The 21,328-nt window shown below is 38.0% G+C and overlaps 1 protein-coding gene across 1 annotated transcript in view; it reads left to right on the top strand.

Moving 5' to 3' along the window:
* The window catches only part of helz (helicase with zinc finger), a 51,567-nt gene extending 30,255 nt beyond the window's left edge, over positions 1 to 21,312 (top strand). The window contains exons 20-33 of the mRNA XM_087841887.1: positions 849 to 994; positions 2,073 to 2,220; positions 4,821 to 5,004; positions 6,058 to 6,286; positions 7,591 to 7,870; positions 11,964 to 12,009; positions 12,488 to 12,675; positions 12,932 to 13,133; positions 13,264 to 13,346; positions 13,505 to 14,018; positions 14,660 to 14,912; positions 15,116 to 15,779; positions 16,675 to 16,969; positions 17,114 to 21,312. Coding sequence (XP_087698013.1) covers positions 849 to 994; positions 2,073 to 2,220; positions 4,821 to 5,004; positions 6,058 to 6,286; positions 7,591 to 7,870; positions 11,964 to 12,009; positions 12,488 to 12,675; positions 12,932 to 13,133; positions 13,264 to 13,346; positions 13,505 to 14,018; positions 14,660 to 14,912; positions 15,116 to 15,779; positions 16,675 to 16,969; positions 17,114 to 17,457 — 3,576 coding nt within the window. The 3' untranslated portion in view covers positions 17,458 to 21,312. The remainder of the gene's footprint in view (positions 1 to 848; positions 995 to 2,072; positions 2,221 to 4,820; positions 5,005 to 6,057; positions 6,287 to 7,590; positions 7,871 to 11,963; positions 12,010 to 12,487; positions 12,676 to 12,931; positions 13,134 to 13,263; positions 13,347 to 13,504; positions 14,019 to 14,659; positions 14,913 to 15,115; positions 15,780 to 16,674; positions 16,970 to 17,113) is intronic.
* The last annotated feature ends 16 nt before the right edge of the window (positions 21,313 to 21,328 follow it).

Here is a 21,328-nt window from a genome sequence, read left to right as displayed (position 1 = left end):
GCCTCAAAAGTGGCCCTTTTTAAAGACTAACTGTATCTATACTATGTGAATTGCTATATAATAACAACAACTACATTATAGTGTCTTGGGGTCTCAAATGCTTGAAGAGGTTTTTCTTTAGCCCAAAGTCAAAACACTTAAGGAGATGGAACAAACTACAGATGGTAGTTGGGATATCAAGGAATAGTAATACCATTTTGCACTTTGCTTATTATTAGGTTCTTATCTGACCTACTTCAGAAAACAAAGGAACAGGCAGCAGCTACTGTGGCTCTGCGGTTTTAGAGACCACTTCAACCACAAAAAACAAAATATAAACTCATGTCAGTCAAGCTTTCTAAGCCAACACAAGGAATTAAAACCTAATTTCCTCGTCTGCTGGTTTTAAGACGGTGCACAGGATTACCGGTAGTGAAGTGGATGAAGATGCAGCATGAGTTGTGCTTAAATTACTTGATCTCTCTATTTCTTGGAGGAAAGAAAAACCGTATTAAGGCGCAGTGTCCACCAATGCATCCATATGTTTCTTTCCCAGTCACTCTCAGCTTTCTTCTGTCGACTCGTCCTGTATAGATCACTACAGAAAGTTATCGTCATCATTATTTTACATTACAGTCAAACACTGTATACAGTTTCACTGACTGTCAGCAGTAAAATGTCACTTACCAATAACAAATGATTTATTTAGATATTTGGTCAAGATGGAAAAGCTTTGGTGGAAGAGGAAAAATAATGAAGGGGAAGCGTGAAATATCTTGGGTGTAATTTTAAAACTAACATAGCTTTCCTTCACTACTACTACATCCTTTTTTTTTTTTTTTCTTTTTGTCCTCTCCTTCAATTTCCAGCTCAGTCCATTTGTGTACAGCGAGTTTGCACGGGAGCGCAACCTGCACGTGTCCCTGCTGGATCGACTGTATGAGCACTACCCCCCTGAATTCCCCTGTCGTATTCTCCTTTGTGAGAACTACCGCTCCCATGAAGCTATCATCAAGTAAGTGCCTGCTTTCCCTTGCTGCCTTGTCTTGAGTACTGTCTGAAGAGGTTGAGAGGGATGGGGTCCTAAGCTTTACTGAGTGAATATATGTCAGACACAAGCTGACTTGTGCTGCAATTTCTCAGTTAAACTGACCTGGTGATTTTTGCTAATTACTGAGACATTAAGGCTTTGGCCAGTCGAAAAGTTTGTTCCTCAATCCAAAGGGACCATGTTAGACAGCAGGTAGATAACTAGACAGTTAGCTGTGTTGCTGCTCAGGGAGCCAACTAACCTGCTAGCTGGCTCAGTGTTAAGCTCTCCACAGCCATGCTGGTGATCTGTCTCCATTGCTTTGTCCTCCTGCTCGGGCTCAGTAAAAAGTTTTTTACTGAGCCTTTTTTGCAGTAAAAAGGATTTGTCCTTTGCAACTTTAATTACTCTTGGCTGCCATCAAAATGGAAAAATAACTCATTTCTGGAACTCCATAACCAAAATTCTTGCAGTCTTTTCTTGCTGTTGTGATACTGTAACACGTTAAAAATGAACTGCTACCCCCCATCTCAACACAGGTACACAGTTATTTATTTATTTATTTATTTATTTATTTATTTATTTTTGGCTTGCTGCCTGACATCATTACAGCAAAATAAACCTGCTCTGCTACCATTTGTTACCATTGGTAAGTCTGCTGCTTAGTGTTGTATGTTGCCAGAATAGTGCCTCATTCATCTTATTAAGCATAATACAGCATGATATCCATGATATTATAGCTTAAAGGAAAAAAGGAATAACTGTCCCAGCAATGCCCTTTGGCTGTGTCTATACACAGTCACATCACTCCACAGGTGCACGGTGGGGTAGCGTCATTTATGTGAAAGCGATTCAGTAGAAAGAATTCTAGGAGCAACTTCCTTATAGTAAAGCTTAATTTCAAGGAATGCGTGAATCATATATGCGGGACATGTGGTTCACGTTAATATCAGTTTTTGTGAACATATATTTGAAAAATTAAAAAAAATTACCAAGATCAAGCAATTGTCCTCCAAATTCATGTCACTTTTTTATTTTTCCTTTTCTTCTTCCCTTCGTAAAGCTACACGTCAGAATTGTTCTATGATGGGAAGCTAATGGCAAGTGGGAAGCAGCCCTCCCATAAGGACTTCTACCCTCTGACCTTCTTCACAGCAAGAGGAGAAGATGTCCAGGAGAAGAATAGCACTGCCTACTACAACAATGCTGAGGTATGGCCGGGGCACATGTACATATAAAGCCTTCAAGAAATATTTTTGGTCTTATAAACATCTTATGGAAATAATGTGGTTCAGTTTAAATAATTCAAGGTGTTTAAATAAGTGGCATAATGACCCCCTCTGGACTGGTACTAAATGCAACCCAAAGCATATTTAAACCAGTTTCCTGTGTTTTATGTGTATAATTAGAGGCCAATACACAGCGAGTATAAGCACTTCTAAAACATATAAACTGCTACTCACTATGGCCCCTGAACTCCACCTATTTAAACTCAGAGTGCCGTAACTGAGCTTTGTGCAAAAGCATGTTTACAAAAAAGGATGCTTTGTAAAAACTCTAATAAGATTCAGAAAAAAAAATTAGTTAAAATAAAAGATCAAGAAATGGTTTCTTACCAGTATAGTTGCCAACTTCACACATTAGCTGGTTGGAGTAATATAATACAATACAAAAATAACTAAAAGTTGAGTAGTCTTTGGCAATAAAAACCGCTTTAGCCTAGTGTCTGATTTTTACAGAGACATAATTATGCATGATTGTTAGATGTGGATCTATACACTCAACATTCTGTATTTGAATTACATAGAAATTAAAGTTGTTACCAGTCTTTGCCTTGGCAAATCATTGCAATTTGTCGCGCACATTGCCTTTTATTCCTGATTAAAGGTGAAACCCATGAACTCAAATGTGATACCAACTTAGACCTACATTAAAACATATGAAGCACAAATTACTGAGTCCGAATTTTGGATGGGTTCTTATTTAGGTTTTCAGTGGACCCTAAGACTTTATTGTCATGCTCCAAGCAATTAAAGCAATGATCGTTCTTGTTATCAATGCCATAATAGCAGTGTGCAATACAAATACACTTCTTCTTCTTTTTTATTACTAAGTTATTATACTGTGTTGTGTTGTTTGTGTTGCGTTGTGATGTGTCATATCGTGTCGTGTTGTGTTATATGTAGTGCAGACGTAGGACAGTTTTCCAATTTCATTGTACTACTGTACTATGTATGACTGTGCAATGACAATAAAGAGTTATCTACCTACCTATCTATCTATCTTATCTATCACATTAATTACCTCCTGTTTGTTTGATACAGAACTCATGGTGAAATAGTATGCATTGAGTAAAACACGCTCATACGTCTTATGTCTGTTGTGCGAGAGTCTGTTCAAAGCCTCTACCTTTAGGGCTAAGCTCAGTGAAAATTGAAAAAGCAACCACTTCAACTTTAATAACAGAATTCTTAATTCTAAAATTGTAATTCAAAAATGATTTCCATCAAAGCTTGCCAGTTATAGGAATTTTTAAACTTAAAGATGTGGCATTATCTGTCCAATAGTTTATTTTAATTTTTTTAAACAACATTTTTAAATACGCATTTCATGGGGGTCTTCAAAATGCTGCAGGCACAGCAAACTGTCACAGTTATGGTTTTATCGTGTATGTTTGGTTTCTTTTCTGTTGTTTTGGAGTCTCATTTCCTTAAAATTAAAGTTTGGATTGTATATAACTTATTTTTGAGTTTTACCAAGAAGTCACACCTCAGCCGTGGTTAGGGATGGGTATTGAAAAGATTTTCACGATTCCGATTCCATTTTTGATTCTGTTTAACTATTCGATTCCTTATCGATTCTTTTTAAAAAAGGAGAGCACTAAGGTTGATTTGCTTAGAACTTTGTTTTATATCTTCTCTTTGAACAAGATAGAAATTTAGGAGCCTTACAAACCCAACAGTGACATCTTAAGAGATCCACAAAGGGTTGCAAATGGGTGCAAGCCTTTGACCACAAACTTAGTCACTGCTCGGTGACATTCGTCTATCCTGGCCTGAAAGGAGACGCTACCGGTAGACTGCAGCAAGAACTGCCAGTATCTGAGCCAGCCAGACTCTGTCTGTCTGTCTCATCATGGTCACCTAAATGCACAGTAATGGCAGATTTTGTAATAAGGCAGACCTGTTGTCATCCGTTCTCGTAAAGTATAATCAAACTTTTGGGCGTTTGAGCCGCTTAGGCGTTATGTTTCCTGCCAGGTAAATGACGCTCCGCAACGTGGTGACGTCATTCGGGGCGACTGGAATTGATACGGGAATCGTTTGCAAAAATGGCAAACAATTCCAAGGAATTGAAACAGTGGGAACCGGTTCTTGTTGAGAACCGGTTTCCACTGTTTTCGATACCCATCCCTAGCCATGGTAGTTGGGCTACCTTTAAAAATGAGATTTTTAAGCATTTCATTAGGCATGAGTCCAGATAAGTATTGTCAGGTAGCATCACCTTAGAGTGGTTGTAGAAAAGATCAGTCGTGAAGGTAAATCTTTTAGATGAACAGTCAGCAGAGATATGTGGCATACCTAGGAAAAAACTTTTGTATTGATTTCATATTGAACTAACTGAACAAATGCTGTTGGAGAATATAGCTCAGTCCAGTTATTTAACATTTTACTTTTTATTATTTATTTATTTGTCAGGACTGATGCTTCATGTTAAAATTGTATTTTTAAATGAATATTAATTGTTTTGCAAGCTTTAAAGTTGTTTAAAGAAGACCCTAAATCCAAATGTCTTGATTCTCTCTCCAAAGGTATTTGAGATCGTGGAACGGGTGGAGGAGTTGCGCAAAAAGTGGCCAGTGGCCTGGGGGAAGCTGGATGAAGGCAGCATTGGGGTGGTGTCGCCATATGCTGACCAGGTGTTCCGCATTCGTGCTGAGCTACGGAAGAAGAGAATGCCTGAGGTCAGCGTGGAAAGAGTGCTCAATGTCCAAGGTGAGGAACAAATATTTACTAGCACATCCTGTGCTTTGTGTCTCATGTGTTAAGATGATACATCTCTATAAGTAAAAAGAAAATATCTTAAATTAATGAGCTGATATTTTAGGATGGCTTTGGTAGTATTCTATGTTAGCAAGTGTTAAACCATCATCATAATTAAAGATATCTATGGTAAGGCATTCGAAAAGACAAACAATATAAACAAGTTCAGAGCATAAATCCCAAAATGCTTAATTCTGTGAAGGTTGTCTCCTATTTTTCTCTTTGAGATGTTGCTTAAAATGAAGGAGACAAAATAAACAAATGCCTTCAATCTTGGGTGTAGCTCGAATGTATTCATATTGTGTCTCATATGATTTGTACAATAAGTCTTTTTTTCCCCAAGTCTCTTTTCTGTGTCAGTCTCACACAGCTTTCATTTGTATCACATTCAGCTGCTTTCTACAGGTCATTAGCTCCCTCATTAATCATACATGAAACACATGGACACGGAAAAAAAACTCGAGTTAGTGGTTAGTAGTTGAATTTAACAGATTTACGTAATGTTTTTCAACAGTTTCTTTCAACAGGCAATACAGGTAACCTTATTAATAAACATTTATTTATAAACAAGGTAATTACCATTCATTCAGGTTCCAGAAATATAATAAATGTCACATAAGCTACTGGAGAAATTTATTTGGCCACAACTTTAGTTGATTGTTGATAGTTGGTTGTCTTCGGTAAGGTCTTGTAAACTATAAAGTTTTGCCTTTTTTCTCCTTTTCTGTGTTTTGTTGGGGTTTTTTTTTTTTTTTTTTTTGATAGTGAAAGTTTAATTGAAATGTAGAATAGCAAGTTCCTAAAATCTTCTTCCAATAATTATTTTGATTTCAAACGAGTTACTTTTTGTTTGTAATATTTTCTGTTGTCATACTGTTATGTGTAACCACATCTTTTTAAATAAATCTTTTTAGAATTTTCCAAAGATCTGTTCTTAAGTTTTCTGAGTTCAGCACTGTTTTTTTAGAGGGCTTAAAAATGTTTTATTTAAAAAAATGTTTGCAGGTAAACAGTTCCGGGTGCTGTTCCTTAGCACGGTGCGTACACGGCATACCTGCAAGCACAAGCAAACGGCCATCAAGCGCAAAGAGCAGCTGGTTGAGGACTCGACAGAGGACCTTGACTATGGTTTCCTGTCCAACTACAAGCTGTTGAATACAGCCATCACCAGAGCCCAGTCCTTGGTTGCAGTTGTGGGAGATCCCATCGCGCTATGTTCTGTTGGGCGTTGCAGGTAAATATAGCCTAATTAATATTTTCATATTGTTGGTTACTAATAATTTTGTCTCTATACACCAGCACAGTGCATTTTAAATCAGACTGCCAAGGTTTGATTGAAATGCAAAGTTTCAGGTTTAATTAAAACTACTATATTAATGGTTTAGGAGTTGATCGTTTGGTAGATAGTTTGATAGTCTGATAAATTAAGTGCATAAAAGTTATCAAGTGTCGAGTTTGTTCACGTGTGAATATCTGCTTATTTTTCACCACATAGAGAGCAATGGGGTACTCTGATAAACCATAATTGGGTCACTACTAGCTGCCAGATCCTCTCTGTACTCGCTGTCTCCATAGCAGCTGTAGTTTGGCTTTGCTTATGTTTTGTTTATGCTATTATGCAAACAAAATGTCTCAGTCAGTGTAGTAGCTGTTATTCAATATTTATACCTTTTTATTAACTGAACAGGTTAAATGATTGCCTCTACCTGCAATGTGTTATAATTTTAAAAATATTTTTCTGATTGCCACTCAGTTCACAAGCGGCAACAAAAACTCTGCACTTCTTTCTTCCTAATGAGAGCTAGAAAAATACAGTCTGCACAGTCGGCAGAATAAGTACCATTTTCCTTTTCTATTTTTTCTTTTAAAGGGTTATTTACTCATCATTTAATCAGATTAGGACACAATCGATAGCCTGCCCAACAGTTCTCTCATAGCAGTTCCCATTTTATCCTAATGTTGACACCTACTTGACTGCTAGTGATAGAGCTAATCCTACAGCACAAAAGTTTGTTTTTGAAATGTGAATGTCTTATATCGCCATATTCTTTTGACTGCACATTTCAGGACAGAAGAGAACTAAAGTCAGATGACAAATTAAAGGAAAAAGCGGCTCAAAATGCTTTTAGTAGGTTTTTAGGGGGTTTACAATGACTCTTAAAATTAAGTGAGAAGTTGCCTCAAGCCGGGCCAGCAAAATGCCAACGACAGTATAACAGCGCCACCAGGTTCCTCACAGTTCAAGGGTTTAGGGTTTTTCTATTAGTTTGTTAGCCATCTTTTATAGACAGCTGTTGTTTGTTTGTTTTAATCATACCAATGGAAAGCATTGTGTTCTAAATACAGTACACAATGCTTTAGAAAGATTTTTCCTTTTCCTCGTTTTCCTTCTTCCCCCTAGTTTTTCTGCACTTTGCACATGCCTCTTTGCTATAAATAGTTGTGATCTTTTATGTTTATTCCCCAAGGAGTCAATTGTAACACTGGCAGAAAAAAAAATTGAAAAAAAAAAATGTTTTTGTTTTTACCCACTTCCAGAAAATTCTGGGAGCACTTTATTTCCATTTGCCATGAAAACTCGAGCCTACATGGCATCACCTTCGAGCAGATTAAGGCTCAGCTGGAGGCCCTGGAGCTCAAAAAGACCTATGTCCTCAACCCATTGGCGCCAGAGTTCATCCCTCGTGCCCTTAGGCCCCTGCAAGGACACCATTCGTCTTCACAGGCCCTCCATCCCCACCATCATCCGCATTCTCAGCATGCACAGCCAGCCTCCAACAAGCAGGGCCCCCAACAGCAGCAACAGTCACCTCCTAAGGTAAGGTGTTTTTCAGTGTGGAGGGCAAAATGGAAAGAAAAAATACTGCATTTCCATTTTTTCATAAGTATTTTGAATAATAATGGTAATGCTGATGGTTATTATAAACAAAGCTGAAATGGTAACACTTTAGGAAAATGCAGACACCTATCAAATTCACCAATGTGTCATGTCCGATAAGTTCATAATTTAGTTACTTCATGAATAAAGAAATAGTCAGAATTCACATTAACTAAACCTGTGGTAGTCAGAAGTTTCTTGAAGATGTTTCTCCTGTCATCCTCTCATTGGATGAGAGGTGAGATATAAAACTTTTATGCTGCAGCTGCTGATTGTCATAGTAACACAACCCGCTTCCCTGCTTGGAAGTGATTTTGAACTCAGCCATTGGAAACACAGTGACCCCCATCAAGCATTGGAGAAATTTGACATGGTAAACAGAGCAAAGTCTAAGAGGACTGAATTTGAGCTGAGAAGTATAATTTGTTTGTTTGGGTTTTTTTGTTTGGTTTTTTTCTTTGCTTGTGGAAAATTGACATCCATCACTGTCTGCATATTGCTGTGTATTCCCATTGTCATATTTATGGCTCTCTACCTTTAACATAAGTAGGCTTCAAGATGATTTAAGAAAAAAAAGGAAAAAAAGCAATAAAGACAGTTAAACACTCATATTTGTACTAAATTACAAAAATAAAAAAATTGGCTCAGTTGGATTTTTCTTCCACTGACTATTTTTTAACCTAATATGCATGCAGAAATAATTATTATTTTATCACATTTATTTATTATATTTTTTATATTATGTTATTTGTTGTCATATTAATAATACAGTATATAGTGATATTTGAAAGCTAATTGTTTATACTATATATGTGTGTTATTGTTTGTCTCAGAGGGCCTAGGGTGTTGACAGGTTTTTAGGATTCATTTGCCTTAGAAGAATCTTAAATGATGTTGAATATTTATTTATTTTTTTATGCTAATCCAATATTCATGTTAGGTAAGAACACACTGGTTTATCAAAATAGAAAGCAAATTATCAGAAATAAATTGAGTGCTACCTACTTTTATAGAATAAAACTTATAAAAGCTTTCCATATGTGGGTGCAAATCAAATATCTGAACAAATGACTCACACAGGAAATAATTTTATAATCAGTCCAGTATTCCAAAGGAGGGGGGGGGGGGACCAACAGAATATTAGCATAACCTGTTTGGCAGAAGATCTGTTAATTGTTTAGGTCAGGATGAAATGTCTGCCTCGCCTCTGTGTCTGCACTGAGGTAAAGGTTAACGAAATCACCACTGCTGACAACCTGCTGCCATCACCCACTGGGCCTAATGAGCTGGAGCTCCGCAGTAGCAGCCAGCTTTACAGACTCACACGCTTCTATTTGCACAGTCATACTTACAACTATGCTAAATATGCAGATAAACATTTGCAATTACACTATTATGCAGAATGTGCTAAATATTCTATATGTATTTATGCACAGTTTGATGTTCATTAAAAGGTCAAATCTTTTTTTCTTTGTACACCGTGTAGACGCTACACATATCGTTCTAATTTATTTCATAATGACAGTATGCCCTGCAGTGGATTCTGATGTTGGCTTGTATTTGACTGCTTCAGTGCATCATTTTAACATCCATTGCTGATAGGGCTGCCACAAACGATTATTTTGATAGTCGACTAGTCACCGATTAATTTTGCAATTAGTCGACTAATCAGATCATGCATCCATTGGACGTAAAACGTACAACTTATTGAACCAGCATGCATCTGCTCTTATATAACTATCATTAGCTTACAGCTTTACGTGTTTAAGGTATGTGCTAACTAAAAATAAAGACAAGATGGTAGTTTATTAAATTTTAATGAAATTTGCAGATTGTTTCGGTGAAGTTTAATAAACTCCTTGCTATCTAAAATATAACAGGACACCGGAGTATATTCTAGAGCATCTCACACTTCTGATAATCAGTTGTCTGCTTGACATTTATTCAGCTGTGTAAAAACTATAACTTTAATCTCAGCCGAACCGATTTACTCAGATAACTGTTATTGTTTGGCTTTTTTTAGTATTTATTTGTTCCTAAGTGACTTATATATATTTAACTTGAGTAGCGAAAGACAGCGGTGGGTTTGAAAACGATTTCCCGGGAGTCCGGTGTTCTCACGGGCTCTAGTGAGCCTTGCCCCCGGCTAGCTATCGAGCCAACAGAAAAACGTCGGAGCGCTTTTAAAAATATGTGTCTTGATAAACTGAGCAGATATTTGAGGTTTACACAGTTACATTCTCGCCTGAAAATATGTTAAACGTTTATTTTGTGACCCAGAAAGAATAATAAGAGTAATATTAAAACTAACTAGCTGCCGCCATTGTTGGAAACTGAGCTGGGCTGCGCTATGAATTCTGGGACACAGCTTCTTCTTCTTCGGGGTTTAACGGCAGCTGGCATCCTTGTACATGTAGTGCTGCCATCTTCTGTTTCAGTCCATTATTACACTCTTAAATCCTACTACTTATTCCTGCGTCTTTTGGGATCTTACAAAGCTTCAAACAACGCGTCGACTATTAAATCAGTCGTCGACGATTTTGATAGTCGACGTAATTGTGACTAGTCAACTAATCATGGCAGCCCTAGTTGCTGATGATCAGTATTTTTCTAAAACTTAACCTCCTGACTGTTGTAGTGTTGTTAGGATTCAAGTCTAAAAGCTACAGAGCACATTTCCTCAGTTTGATTATTGTGTGGGGAAAAAATCCACTCTTGGTTGATGTTTATCAGCATGCATCAATGAACACAGAAGACTGTAAAGTACATTGTGGTTGCAATCATTTAAAACTGAAGCATTGTTGGGCATCCATTTTGCCAGATACGTACTGTATGCTTCACTGAACTTCAGATTGCTGTTTTCTGATGCAGATGGTGTTTTTCTGCAAGTGTGCAAGACTGATAGTTGTGCTTAAATTTGCCCCATGTTAATTCCCTTACTAAAAATATGTTTAAGTCAGACATTTCTCGGAAAATTCCCCCTTTTCAGTCTTTCTTGCATGCCCCCCCCAGTATACCTAGGATTTCACAGTACAGCGCACTGCCCCTGTACTGACAGATGGATTGTGCTATTGTCATTAATGAAGCTTTAAGCTAACAAACTTTTTGTTTTGTCAGAACTAAGAGAACATTAGGTTACATGATCTTCTTTGATTGACTGATTTCAGTCTTCTGGATGAAGCCAGTAAATGTTCATCAGTGGTCACTTTTCATTCTCAGCAGACTCCTGCAGTCTGGGAAAATTATTGTACAAGATATCATGTTTAACACTTAGTTTCAGAGAACATTTTGCAGCAGTGAATCTGTGATTGGATCAAATAACTGCCCTGCTAGACTATAGGCACCAGTTTTAATCCAGTGTCTGGCATTGCTCAGTTGATGTTGCACAATGAAACCGTGACAGGGGAAGCTGCTTTGCTATCACATGTCAGACTCTAGTCAGTTTTAAGAAAGGGATCCTGCTTTGCTGTGCTGTTGTAATATGACTCAGTTCTGCCAAGTCTGCATTTTACATTCCATTGCCATGTTAAGCCATTTGAGTGGAATAAATATATTAGATATCTCTCCTGTAGTTTATTATGGTTTGGTTTAGCTGCTTCTCTGCGCAAGCTGGCAGCCTAGCTACAACACAAGTGTGGACATATTTTAGAGATCCATAAATATCCATAAACATTGGCTTTGCTGTGGTTAACACAGCAAGACTGAATGAAAAAGGCTTTGGCAGACTCTGTGTGCGCTAAACTCCATATTTCAGTTGGCACTTTTGCTCTGTATTATGATGACTAGTCATTTTCCTTGTATATCATGTCTATCTAAGACCATCATAGCAAATCCCACTGAATTGCTGTTAGCATCTTCCTCCTTTAAGTAAGCTAACACACAGTCATCTACTATTTCTGTTGCATTACTGATTACATTAATAGCAATAATAATTCTCATTCTCCATTCTGTTTGTTTTCTACCAATGTGATATGAGAATAATTTTCTTTTGGCACATTCAGACTCTTAACCTTTGTTACTGATTGTCTTGCAGGGTAAACATGCAAACCACACAGAGCATCTCCCACCTGAAGGATATGGTGAGTATAGCCTTTCTGCTCTTGATTTTCTAAATATTCTCTTACCAGAACAGCAAGTAAACAGAAAGACAGTAACACAAAACTAACTGTGTCAGTTGTGGTTAGTGAAGGGACAAAGGACAGCAAAAGATAAAAGGCTGGCACAAGTTTAGGTATAACAATGCTTGTTATTTGCCTACTAAATAACAATATAAATGTGAATTGTAAACCCATATTTGACAGCTTTCTAAATAATTTTTTCTATTATAGTGACAGGTGATATAATAAACTTGTTAAACACTGTCTTTGTCCAAGCCTAAATAGCTATAATTTAGAACCAGAATCTAGAAAATGAATATTATTTAAGAAATGCTCCCACAGATTTACTTATTATTATTATTATTATTATTATTACTGTTATTATTACAGATTTACTTTTGAATCTGACAGCAATAATGTCATAACAGTAAAGTAATTTACCAATTTTACTTCTTTGCAGTCCAACCAAACCCAGCAGTGTTGATGGGGAACCCTATTCGGGCATTCACACCACCTTTGGGTGGCACACCAGCTGGTATGGGCAAGTCACCTAGTCCTGTGCAGAGGATAGATCCTCATACAGGTGCCAGTATCCTCTACGTTCCAGCTGTATATGGTGGAAACATGGTCATGCCCATGCCCCTGCATGTAAGTTTACTGGTGTGGTGTCTGTGTAATATTGTATTTTAAAAAGGAACCTATAAAACTGTTTGCTTCTTTTAGAAAAGTGTAAAAACCGCACTGCAGATATCTGTAAATGTATGTCCTTACTATTTCAAATAAGTCGATCAGTTATTATGGTCACAATGATAGTATTAAAAATAACAATAGCTCCCCTGCCTGATTTCTGTGCACCACAGGAAAACATTTTATTGAAATGTATTTTTTTTTCCTTCTCCCTAAGTTGCCCTGGCCAGGTTACCAGAATCGCTTTGCTGTGGACCCTCGCATCATGGGTCATCCAGCAGCCATGGCTTACAACTTTAATCTGCTGCAGCCACCAAATAGAGGCTCCCCCATTCCTTATAGTGGGGTAGCACACCCCTCTCCTCTAGGACTAGCCCAGCCGAGCCCAGACAAAGAGCCTTCTGACCCCATCAGAAATGGTTTGCCTTGACTTTTTATTTCTAAATCAAGAGATCAGTTAAAAACTCTAATCCAATTTTATGCCTTCATCTAGCAATGTGGAAATGGCAGTGTAAGTCTTTTTAATTTGTTTTGTTTTTGACGTCTTAGGTAAATTAGAAGGATGTTCAAAGTCAGAGCAGAATCATCTTCAGACACCAGAAAGAAAAACCACAGACATGAAGGAAAAACAGGCAAGTTGTTGACATTTAAGTGTTTCTTTTTTGGGTTAAAAGTAATTTGTCCGTCTTATTTGTACCCAAACCCATAACACATTTTGCAAAAGCAGTGATAAATTCCTTGTACAACTTATGGTGTTTTTATACTAGTGTTTATCCTTTTTCTTGTCTAGGGAGATTTAGACTCAGGCCAAAGTCGAAGTCTGGATTCACAGACAGAAAGCCTAGTTGGATTTCCAAATCCTCTGCTCCACCGAAAAGACCCCTCAGCTGCCCAAAGACCTCTTAATTTCCAACTTGCGCCACCTAGTACACCCTTTCCTTCAAATCCAATCAGTGGAAGAACCTTCCCCCAGCAGTATTCAGTCACTAGGCTTCCTTATCGGGTTAGCCAGCCTCAACACCCAGGGATGGCCCAGCAAAATCAGCAGCAGCAACAGCAGCTCAGTCCTGCCTACACTGGTGGAAGCCATAATGCGTCTTTTTTCAGTGGCCCTATACCCACTCACAGACCTGTCCAGTCCCCGACTTTGAATGGGCCAGACTCTGGAGGAGTAGAGGAGATGAGTAGCTCTGTTAGGACTCCAATGGGCCACCCAGGAGGCCACCACTCAGGCCTGTCACAGCATAACAGGGTCAGCAGCTTTGGGGATGAGGGACAGGATGGAAACCCAGGAGATGGTTTGGGTGAGTAAACACTATTTTTACTAGTAATTTAATTTTAGTTAGCTAATGAATTGTGTTACAAAGGAGGGAGCTGAATCTGATGATGATGATGGGAAATTAGCATCTTATTATTTCTACTTAGAATTTTCATTTAATTTGAGTCTGAGGGATTTAATTCATCTCTTTTTTTTCATATAGACATTTTTTCAAGAGATTCTGAACTTGGTAGTCATGTATTCAGAGATGGTTCTGCTTATGCAGATGTTGAAGTTTGTATAGTATCCTGCTCAGGATTGAAAGGTGCTTGCACGTTCAATCAGACTGGTTCCGTTCTCCTCAAAGAAAACGTTCTCTGAACTTTTAAAGCAACAATCTCCATGGTTGAGATGTGAAGAGATTGTTTGTCAAATAGTCAAATTTCACATTCCTTTTTTGGATTAGAATGTGCAGCTTTCATATGTTTAAAAATATGAAAGGGTAAATATTTGATTTTGCAGTACATTATTACATTTAATATATTGAATCGCATATTGAATATTTATTCATAGAGAATCTACTTGAAGGTATTCTTAACCGTGCTGTGTATACTAACCCTGCAGCTTATATAATTATGCAGAATACATGAATGACTCCAAAAACTAACCAGACCATTGCCCTTTCAGATCTTCAGGGACCCTTGGCTCTAGAGGCCCTTAGCCAGCAGCAGGCAGCTAGGCTGGGCCAGTGGGGGGAGGCAGCAAGCCCTTTCATCCAGGCCAGTGTTGCCTTTCCTCTGCCCCAACAGCTTGCCCACCTTGCTCAATCCAACATGGCTCGCTTCCCCCATCAGCTGCTTCGGGCAGGTAACTGGGGCCTTAGTTCCAATCTGGATGATGAAGCTGTTCCTTCTGCCTCGACCGGGCCAACTTTCAGCAGGTTAGACTGGGCACTATTATGTTTTATAGTCATTTGTAATGGTCTGCTAACTTGATCTCATAGAAATATTATAGGTTAAATATTGGACTTGTACTTTTTTATATCATTTGTTAAGCACAATTAGGTATTAATTTTTTTCTTTTGTTTTAAAAACAAAATACATAGTTCAAAAAAATAAAAAAGTAAACAATTTTCATTTCTAGGTATCCAGGTCTCTTGAGAGAGATGGCTCCACAGGAACAGCCTGAGCCCAGGGAAGCAGTTGAGATGCAGCCCCCACCTCAGTCTCGCCTCCTCCAGTATCGCCAGTCCCAGCCCCGTGGCTCGGGTGACCCTTCATCCTCTTTAGGTGCCATTTCCAATCAAGCTGGCCCTTTTCCATCAGGACTCTACCCCCATGACACAGGTCGGGATCTACTGAACGAAAACCTTCTTAATAGCCAAGGTCTGCAGCAGCACCCAGGGAATCCCCTGTACAATACTGGTAGCTTTCCACATCAGCCACCAGCTCAATCTGCCAGCCCCCCTCCTGCCCAGGTCAAATACCTTCTGCAAGAGGCCCAGTGGCCCCATGGTGGAGCTACATCAGTGAGCCCACCACAGCAGAACCCTCTAATGGGGAATCAGGGCCACGGCCTTCCTTATGGACTGCCCATCATGGCTCACCCTAGCAGGCAGGAGCAGGTTCACCTGATGCAGCTTCACCATCAACACCAGCAGCAGCAACAACAACAGCAGCAGCAGCAGCAGCAGCAGCAACAACAACAACAGCAACAACAACAACAAAATCAAGGTCCAGATCAGGAGCCCTACCACCCATTATCCCCCAGAACATCAGCAGCCACAGCACATCACAATGTAGATGAGGTAAGGGCTCTTCATTAATGTGGTATTCAATAATATTTCAGTGAAATTAGCAATGAGTCTAAATTAGCAATGCCTGAAGTAGCATCTCTATGCTAAGGTTATTCGTCCAAAGCAACAAAGTTAAGGGGGCACAGCTAAAAGTGAAGGCACAAAGATCCAGTTCATCCAGTTACTCCAATTATGGGCGGTGATGCCCAGCAGACAGCTGTGGGGCTACAGCTGTGTGGCTACAGCTGCTTGTGTCAGATCACTTGTCATCAGATCAGTCCTACTCCAATTTCTAGTATCCAGATAGATGACTTATTAAACTAAAATCTGTGCAGTTGTTTTAATGTTGGAAATTAATGCCTCAGGCTCTAAACATTTTAACACTTTAAGGATACACTCAAACTTGAAGTACCAGAGGTTGTTGCTTTGTGTAAATATCATAAATAATACTATTTGGGAAATGAATTAGTAAGAACATTATGTAATGCTAATTAACCATATGGTCATATTAATCGTAAGCCAGAATTCAGCCAAATCAAGTTATTAACTGAAACGCTGTTTCAGTCTTACTGCTCGCGGCTTTCTTAAAGTAGGGATTTCAAACAGCCCTGGATTATAATACACCAACAGACAATGGTGGATAATTGTGGGCTTAAAGTTTTGTTTTTAAATCACCCAAATTTTAACTTAAAAAAAATTAAAATTAAAATCAATATGGAAGATGTGTTACTGTAATGCTGTTCTGCAAGAAGTAACTAAACTAAGCAAGGTCTGGAAAAGGTTATTACAACACTGAGAGCATACATTCACTTTGTTGTCAGTCACTGGGAATTTAAACCAATTGAATACTCTTTGTAGTCACTATATATATCACCTTCTGACCTTGTTTTTGTATCTGTGTTTACAGTATGAACCCAGAGGTCCAGGGCGGCCTCTTTATCAACGCCGTATCTCGTCCACCTACCCAGATGAATCATCTCCAGCCAACACCCACAATACCCTGTCACAGCAATCCCAGCCTTGTGCATCAGATACCCAGGACCACCCTCATCCTCACATACAGCATCATCAGCACCCACACGCCCCCTACAGCTATCCTTCACATGACCACCTCTGGCCAAGTAATGGAGGCGGTCCGGGTCCGTTTCAGAACATTCCATGTAACGGAGCCGGCACACTCGCTCAGCATCGGGACCTTCTAGGTAAATCTTTCTGTTTTCAAGCCCAATTTCCTCTTCACTTGATTATTTGGATTGTTTTGAGATAATTGTTTATTATATATGCTAAATTCTATGTCCGTGTCTCATTCACCTCTCATAACCTTTGGCTGCCTTCCCATATGACAGCTTCCAAGGCCCTTCGTCAGGCAGAGGAGCATGCAAAGGCAGAAGCCACAGGAACACAGCAGACACATCCACACTCCCTCAACTCCCTTCAGCATCAGTTTCCTCCTCTCATGCCCAACAACAAGCAGCAGCAGCCCCAGCCTCCCACCGAGCCCAGCGAGGGGGCTCCAAATTTAGGCAAACAGCCTACCATGTCCTACGCGAGCGCTCTTCGCGCTCCACCTAAGCCCCGGGCAGTTCGGCCTGAACAGGTCAAGAAGAATAGCGACCCCCTCTCCCTCCTACAAGAGCTGAGTATAGGAAGTTCAAATGGTAGCAATGGGTACTATTCCTATTTTAAATGAGTGTCACTTCTCCCACATAAGTGAATAAGTAATAATTAAAAAAAAAAAACAAACAAAAAAAAAAACAAATAAAAAAGAAAATTATAAAAAAGGTAAAATCATTTCTAAAAACACAAAAATTGTGCAAAGTGCATTTACAAGTTGTTTCTATCAGTAGGTTGGTTTTATGCATTTTGTTTCATTTAAACTTTTTATTTTTAACAGTCATTTTTTTCCTCCTATTTCACATATCTGTGAAGAAAATAAGTATATATAATGAATGCATTACTGGTATATATACATACTCATTATGTATATATGAATATATACTTATATTATCTACACTTGTATATGTACGTAATGCTAAAAAAAAAAAAAAAAAGCAAAAAACAGACATAAAAAAACATAAAAAGCTCAAAAACAATGGTGTCTGTTGGTTGACCACTTAGCTCCTGCTTGTATTTTTCCTTATTGAAGTTGTTTTGCGAAATAAGTATGTTTTTATTATTTTTTATTCCTCAGTTTCGAGTGGACATTACTTATTGATTTTCATACTACTGTAGATGTAATGGACATAAGCTAAGTGGTCAACTGACACAGAAACTACATGGAACAGTGTATAGAAGTAGATAAATTTTGCTCTAATATGTACATATAAAGAAAAAAATAAAAGACTGAATCGTATGCCACAGACATGTCCTTAAATTCCTGTATCATGCTAGATTTGCAATATGAGTTTTAAAGTTTTGTTTTTCCTGTTTTTAGCTTCTGATCTTTAATTCTTAGACATCCTTACCTGGGAATCATCTTCAGTCATTTTTAGTAGAAAATGTGATTATTTATGGGGAAAAAATGACAAATATCTATTGCATATTTTAGCTTTTACCAGCTTCAACATCAAAGCAGCAACAACTGTTTCATTCCTCCTCTCTTTGCGTTAAAGATCAGAGAACACCATCCTTTTCAGTGATAAGATTATCCTAGACTGCTTTGCTTGTGGCTGACACGCAGTTACATGAATTCTTTGTTGTTGTTGTTGTTGGTTTTATTTTATTTTATTCTTTGTTTAAGACCGTCATTGCATCGTGGACTTACTTTGCAACTCTTGTCCAACAGTATGACATTGTTTCAGTATAATTACTGGAGTGAAATGGTTTGTTTGTTTGTGTTTTGCTATTGGACAGAGTTCTGTTTTTATTGTGTTGTTTTGTTTGAAAAGGTTGCAGTACTCTGAAGGTTTGTGTATGTGAAGAAAGGCCAGTGAGGTCAGAGTAGTGTGTCTAACAGGCAAACTGAGAAGATCTAGAATTGCAGTCAGATGTTTTTGAACACACTAAATTATTGGTCTTACGTATGTTGGAACTTAAGAGTAAACACCCTGAAATGTTGTAGGTGTGACACCTTTTATATATATATATATATATATATATATATATATGCTTCTTTATTTTCTTTATAATAACAATGAACAGAAAATTGCCCAAAGTTGATGATAGACCCGTTATGTTAACCTGATCTCAGATGATTTGCCAGTTTCTTGCCACTTAGTTTTAGGCCAGAATGTCCAAAGGTTTTGAAGTCCTTAGGAATAAATGTTACTTACATCTTTTGTTGTTTTGTCGCAAACATTGGTCATTGATCATTTCCAGTTCTGCTCAAAGTCAGCAGCTTTTCCATGAGCTGGGTATTTTGGAAATTCAGAGTATGTAATATCAACCTTTTAAAACTGCTGAAAAGAAAAATGAAGAGTAACATAGAACTCGCTGTTCAGAAACCTTTGACTGTTTTGCTTTTAGGGTGTGAATATAAAGAATGAATCGGAAATGTTGGGTTTGCTCCTCGTGGTTCACAGATCCTTTTTATTCAGATTAGATATATTAACGCTACTGCAGTAGACGCGTTTCATTCTCTTTAATCTAACTGAAATTGCTCTGCTCGTGCTTTGCATTTCACTACGACAACATTTTTCTATATTTGTAACATCTTAATAAATTACAGGATGAATCATGCCGCTGAGTTACTCAAAAGGAGTTGACACACAAGAGAAAGACACACGTACGTGCACATGAATTTTACTTGAAACCCAGCTGATTTGAGTCATGTGGAAATTAAGTATAAAAAGATGCTCGCACACTGTATCTGCCTATTTTATTTAACAAAAAAAAAAAAAAAAAAGCGACAAAGCAATAGTGACGACAGTGGTCCAGTGCTCAGTCCTGTCATGTAATTCATGAATTGTTAACACATCACTGCCCCATCTGCAATTTGCTAAAAAGAATAAATCGTCCTGCTGTTTCTTGGCTTCCACATGGTAGTTAATCTCTCATAAATCTCTCTAAAGGTCACTTCCTCAGAACCCCACTGCTAATAACTTTGTTTTCAGCAGAGAGCTTCATACACGGTATGGTTTCATTTTTGTCACATTCTAGCTCAAAGGTCCAGATTTTTTGACTTTGCAGAGAACACATACATGTAAATATGCATTTTCTAGGTATTTACAAACAAGAACTTTGGGAACGCCTCAATTTTGTAGAAGCTGTTCAAAGAAGAGGTATGCCCTTTTTAATTATGCAAATTCACAAAACAAAGAATTCTAGAAATGGACAACAACAACCCAGTTGGTAGTTGCAACATCTTGAAATTTTTTTATTTTTTTTTAGATTTTTTTTGTTGTTGTTGTTGTTGTTGTTGGTTTTTTTTGTTTGTTTTTGTTTTTCTCTTAAAGATGGTGTCTGGCTTATTAGGCAGAGGAGACATTATGTTGCAGCTGTTACAACTTCTTTCACTGTACAATGTGTATTTTTAAGTACATGTTGCTGGATTAGTCCTTCCCTGTTTTCTCACCACTTCCCCAAGCTGTACAACAATCAAAATGGATTTGTTTTTAAATGTGAAGTCTTTTTCTTTTCCTGCATGTTGAGATGATCTGGCTGGTTTTTATCCCTGTTTTTACCAGTTTGTATTGATTTATCGATGGAGGAAAAAAAAGAAGAAAAAAAAAAAGCTTTTTGTTTAACCTACAGAGTCAGATTTTGGTATATTATTTGATGTGTACAATAACTTGTGACATTATCAACAAATCTATTATACTATTTTACTAATGTGTGAATCAAATATGTAATGGTCATGTTAGGTTTTTTTGGTTTAGTTTTGTTTTTTTTTTTCTTTCTGCAGTTAGTTGGCAGATGTGAAGCTGAGGTTGCTCCCTCGTGTGTATTGAATTTAAAATACTTTGTTTAGGTGATCTGTTTTCCACACAATAGTCGCTGGCTGGTCTCTGAAGTTGTGCAATACTAATATTTCACCACTTCTATAGATACAGTTTTGGTCTTGAAGCAGAGGAGATCGAGCCTTTTTTGTTTGTTTGTTTTTTTAAAAGAAATACTCATTTCTTTTTTTTTTCACAGCTCCCTGTCAGGAGTCTTTCTTTTGAAAGGAGACAATAAAAGCACTGTCTTGTGTATGTGTGTAACAGTTTGATTTCACCTACCAGAAATCACAGTCTGAGGTGTGTATTTAAGTGAGGAGGGGGGACAAAGTGAAACCATCTTGTGTGTGGCACATTGAATGGGAGCAACCTTTTGCCCAGCCAGCAGAGAGCACTGTGTTCAGCTTTCTATAAGCGCCATCTTTTCCCGTTATCTGTTGGCTCTCCTCTGTTCTTCCCTCGCTGCAGTGAATCAATGGCTCACCTGTCCTCCCAGCTTCCCAGTCCCATTGGTTCCTTACTCGTGGGTACAAAACAATGGATAGATCTGTTTTACTCTTCTTCATTTCAGTTGGTGGTGGTTATGATTCAAGGATTTTTGACTGTGTTTCAAAGGTTTATTTTCTTTTCTTTTTATTTGTTTCTCTATTAAAGTGTTTTTATTGAAACTGTTTGAGTTCTGTT

Source organism: Neolamprologus brichardi, chromosome 6, assembly GCF_056152115.1.
Source record: "Neolamprologus brichardi isolate AB-2024 chromosome 6, ASM5615211v1, whole genome shotgun sequence".
In the NCBI taxonomy this organism is placed as follows: Eukaryota; Metazoa; Chordata; class Actinopteri; order Cichliformes; family Cichlidae; genus Neolamprologus; species Neolamprologus brichardi.
The sequence above is the reverse complement of the archived record's forward strand: the minus strand, read 5'-3'. Positions and strand labels throughout refer to the sequence as shown.